A 4899-nucleotide genomic window follows, 5' to 3' on the forward strand; every position below is an offset into this window, starting at 1 on the left:
GCTTGAAAAACCTCCTTCATCTCTATAAGCTTGTTCTCTATTTGAGGCCATTTGCAGCGTTGACCTGCGTTTAATGACTTGAGCATAATCGCATGTACTTGGAACGCTTGACCACACCACGTCGAGTTCGTGATCTAGGCGTGGCATGGCTTATAGTTGGGCTATTAAAAAACATTCAAATAACTCACTTGGGGAAAAAATGTTGTACTTGGTTTGTTGAATGACACTCTATTGGGCCTATATGACCCCTTGCAACTTTGAGCACTCGGTCGTGCCAGTTGGCAGTTCTTGTTTCCCCATTATATGAGAGACGAGCAAAAAGACGATGATAGATGAACCTAACCTCTCTCTCAATATTGCAGGTATCATCATCACCATCTTCTTCTTCTTGTTCGTATATGTCCGTCCCGATCGTCCTCCTCCTGAGATTCTCATGAAATCAGAGATCGACTTATGTGACTACCCTACCTGAATATTGGCCTAGCGGCCGTCGCTTCTTGCAGTCTCTCTGTCGATTTTCGGCAGCACAGCTCCAATCCTCATCGCCAGCATCGTCTATTTCATCGACCTGCGCAATATCCACATGAGTCGTCTCAGCTTCTCAGATGTCTAAGCCAGAAGCTTTAAGTTATGCTGTTGATCGGGCCGAAATTAACCAATTTGATCATCATCATCTGCACCATAGACACGCTGAATCAACGGCCAGGCCAGTTATGCCATTGATCAGGTTGTATTAAGCCGATTTGGTCTTCATCATCGTCTGCAATACAAGCAGACTGAACAAGCGGCCAAGCCAGAAATTGCTCCGTTTAGCCGGTGATCAGAATATTAGCACCGTCCGCAATGTTTATTGTACGGATACTTGAACCTACCCCTTTGTTTGGTTTCCTGAGCAGCAGCAGGCTCTGCCTTTAACAAACCATGATATGTCGAATCGCCATCATTATTATCATCATCATCATTATCAAAGGGGATCAGTGACATCCAATCCAACCAGGAAGCCTATGGCAACCTCCAGTATACCTGGTGCTTCACATTCTGGCCATATCAAGCTAAGCACAGGTCCCATCATCTGTCACTCTTGTCCTCTCAAAGATTCTGTAATAACTGCAAAATTACATCCTTCTATCTTCCCAGCCGGCTTTGTTGGAAGAAAAAAGCATCCAGGTTTTACTGACGTTTGGGAGCCTTCATCGCCCCATGTTACCTGCCTGGGAAGAGTAAAAACCAAGCAGAATTTCTGCTTAAAAGAGATGGAGAAGCCCATGGCATTGGCTGTGGCAATCCCAGTTAATAAAGAGGAGAGAAGGAAGAAGAAAGATCCAGATGGCAGGAAAAAAAACAAGGTGAAGGAGAAAGAAGCTGTCTTGGCCTCCGCACCTCTGAAATCAGGAAGCAGCTGCTTATCCAGAAAGCATTCAAGAAGTAATTTTCCGAGAGCAGCAACTTCTTCTAATACTGTAGAGCTTGATGACAAACAAAGGGAGGACTTCACTATTGATTTAAGCCGTTTCGGCAATGCCTCTGAATGTGTAGATCAGACTGGGAGACAGAGAGCAGCATTTCTGGCCAGATGTCTGGTGAATCTGCTTCAGCAATCATGTCTGTTTGAAGAGGAAAATTCAGATGAACAGCATGTGCCACAGATTCCACCTCCCAACTGTTTGATCTTGATGAGAGGAAGCAGGAACTTAGAACAGATTCGTAATCAGCTAGGAGCAGGTTCCAGAAGTGAGAATTTGAATGAGAGGATTTCTTTGTCTGGTTCAAAGAAGGCAGCCATGGCTGCTCGATGCCAAGTCTCCCTTCCCAAGCCAACCTTGGAGGCTAGCTTATGGCAACGTCGGGCCAGTGCAAAGCCCTTTGCACTAGACGTTACAAAGCCTGTGAAATTGGAAATCGAGAAGCCTACTATGAGATAAGATAATAAGGTTAGCAGTATATTGCTTCTATTTGAAACTACTAAATGTATAAGAGTAGCGGTATTCCTTGTGCAATGAAAGCTTAGAAACTTCAGGCTTAATCACTCACTGAATGGTGACAATTTTGATGCAGATGACTTGGGATTGGAGTTGATAATAGTCTATGATCTATCGACAGCTAGCATGACTTTCGTAAGACCAGAATGCAGTCCTGCTAACACCATGGGTTGTACTATTATGATCAGGTTTACCAATTACCAATGAGTTTCTTTAAGATGTTTGTCATCGGCTTTTAGCTGTGCTATGATCAAAATGTAAATATCTGATACACCATTAGTAACTCACAAATCCTTTCCTATTAATCGGGTACAATGTTTACAGTAACACTATAGGACACGAGGTTGACATTACTTAAGTCTAGCAAGTCCCTCCGCTGGCAACAGTTTGGCTCCGTCTTGGTGATTGGAATTTCGTCTACTTTGAGGTATGCATGAGGGTACATATGTATGTCCATGGCATGTAAATCCTACATACGACATACCTAAGATTTAGGGTTTGCAAGCTTGTACTCAATGTACTTAACGGGTACACAACGTGCTTAAGGGCTGTGCACACATAAGCCTACACACAACGTGCTTAAAGGGTATGTACACATGTTGAAGGTTTATAAGCTTCAACACTTTGAAATAATAGATTCTTGGCAAGACCTCTTGAGCCCACATCCCCTTAGCTTTGTCGTCGCCACAGCCAATGAGAAAGTCTCAAGGAATGTCAATCCTTACTCTATAATCTAGTCGCTTCAACCAATTTGTTCAGAGACTTACATTTTATAAACTTATATAGCTTCACAAATGATTCATTTCTTATTTCAAAATGAGTGACAAGAAGAGAACATGAGGTGACATGGAGAAACGTTACCCTTCAATTTTTGTTTCTAGCTTACATGGAAACGCTTCAAAAATCTTATGGTAACATTGTTCTCGATCCAAGGATGGCAATATTATAAACTACTTCCATCCTAGGAAGAAGGTTTGATGAAGGCAATTAGTTTACTTCCAACTACAATGTTCTAGCTTTTAGGGGCAACGATATTCTACTTTTGGTTGGTATTGATTCCTCCATGTTTTAGGTCATCCTTTCAACAATGTTGGCAAGATTGGTGAGAAGTGAAAGGAGTGACCTATACGTTCACCTTCATGTGGCTGTAATTAGTTGGTTGATACCAAGCATGTTTTCCTATTAGGATGTCTATGTCATGCATCTGAAATAGCTTTTAAAAATGGTCATCTACCATAATGATGTTTTACTAGTAGTACTCGAAAGTGTGAAAGAGGTGGCAAAGAAAATCATGCATTTATTTGATATGAGGCTTATTAAGCCTAATTCTATGCCATGTGCACCACCAATATTGCTAGTGAAGAAGAAGGATTGCACCTTCCATATGTGTGGAGACTACTATGATCGTAATAAGATTTCTATTAAGAATAGGTATCCCATATCAAGGGTGGATACTTGATGAGTTGAAGGGAGCTAAGAAGTTCATGAAGATTAAATTGAGATCGGATTATCCTCAAATAAGAACGACAGAGGGTGATGAAATCAAAATAGACTTTAGGATAGGTCGGTGTCTACCATTTCTAGGTCATACCATTTGGGTTAACCAATATATTGATCATCTTCTAGAGTCTTGTTTACCGCAGCACAGAGGATTGGAAAATGAAGTAGAGGAGCAAGAAAATGGAAGAAGGAGATGACCGAAAGGGCACAAGACAAAGGAAGGAAAAGGTGCCTCGACGGATGGAGGTCAAACCCTGAAAATTTTGAATGACGACCTCTCCAAAGGACCTCAATATCGCCTCGAGAAAAGAAGAGTAAAAGCGCACCATTAATTGTGAAAGCGCTCCCGAATCCTTGTAAAAGAGTGCTAGGCTCACTCCTATGCAAATTGTATGCATTAGTTGAGAATGGGATAAGTTAGAACGGTGGGAAATAGGAAAAGAGAGCCTAGGCTAATGGCTAGCCATGTAAAAAGTGGGGATGACCGTCCAAAAAGTAGGGCATGTATATAAAGTTCAAAAGTAAATGAGAAGCTCATTCTTGTGTGTGGCTAAAGCTTCTTCTTCTTCTTCTCTTGTTTCTTGCCTTCTTGCCTGTGCTTGAGTGAGGGATTGAGGGAGTGAGAGAGTGAGGGAGTGAGTGTGTGAGAGTGAGGAATCGTGGAGAAGAAGCTCCCCATCTTCTCTTGTCATCTTCTCTTCTCTTCTCTTCTCTCGCACAACTATGGAGGATGGAGCTTGACGGAGAGGGCTTGAGGTTGCTTGAGCTTGCCACAAGGATCGTGGAACTACTAGAGTGCAAGAGAGAGGAGGGAACTCAATCGAGCATCAAGGTAAGATCACTACACCCGTAAGGTAGGCATTGTGCATCGGCTATGTGAGAGGTATCCATGGCCGCTCAGCTTAAAACGCTTGATCAATAAGCGGTCCATAGGTCTCGGGGTAGAGCTTCGTAGCTCTCCTTCATTTTGGTTCCGTTGCTGGGACAGACGGAATCGAGCCTCAAGCGCCGCGCGCATCGAATCAAGCATAGAAGTAGGGTTTGCAGCCTGAACCAGTGCTCGAGATAGTTAGGAGATTTAGAAGGTTTTAATCCTTGGAGCAAGTAAGTATTTTGATTTGTTGTTGAATATTAGAGTAGGACTATCCATCTCCATCTCTAGTTTTGATTTTTCTTGCATTAGATTAAGATTAGGATAGGAAAAAGAAGGAAAGAAGAAGGGTTCTGCTGCTGCTGCTGGAAACAGGGAAATAGAGGCATATATTCAGATTTCTGATTAGAAGAGTGTGAGGGATTAATTTTTGAGGTTACAACAGGCTGGGATGGGGCAATAAGAGACCCAGGGAACCAAGAAAGACCACATTTGACATTCTGCCTTGTAAGAAGAGAGCGAGCTTGAGAGCCAGGGAGGGAGAGAGAG

The 4899-nt window shown here is 42.6% G+C and overlaps 1 protein-coding gene across 2 annotated transcripts; it reads left to right on the forward strand.

Annotated features, from left to right (window-relative positions):
* The first annotated feature begins 304 nt into the window (after nt 1–304).
* Nucleotides 305–4022, forward strand: LOC148030467 (uncharacterized). Of its 2 annotated transcripts, XR_015692198.1 has the most exons (3): nt 305–1931; nt 2056–2167; nt 2304–4022. XR_015692198.1 is itself a non-coding variant. In XM_087686796.1 (2 exons), exon 1 carries the CDS (start codon nt 927–929, stop codon nt 1920–1922), a length of 996 nt encoding a protein of 331 aa, XP_087542922.1. In that variant the 5' UTR covers nt 305–926; the 3' UTR covers nt 1923–1931; nt 2056–4022. The 2 variants fall into 2 exon arrangements, 1 of the variants encoding a protein (XP_087542922.1); XM_087686796.1 differs by having other exon boundaries at nt 2056–4022.
* The last annotated feature ends 877 nt before the right edge of the window (nt 4023–4899 follow it).

This window comes from Lygodium microphyllum, chromosome 10 (assembly GCF_053477565.2).
Source record: "Lygodium microphyllum isolate KBCC chromosome 10, Lygodium_microphyllum_v1.1.10, whole genome shotgun sequence".
Lineage (NCBI taxonomy): Eukaryota > Viridiplantae > Streptophyta > Polypodiopsida > Schizaeales > Lygodiaceae > Lygodium > Lygodium microphyllum.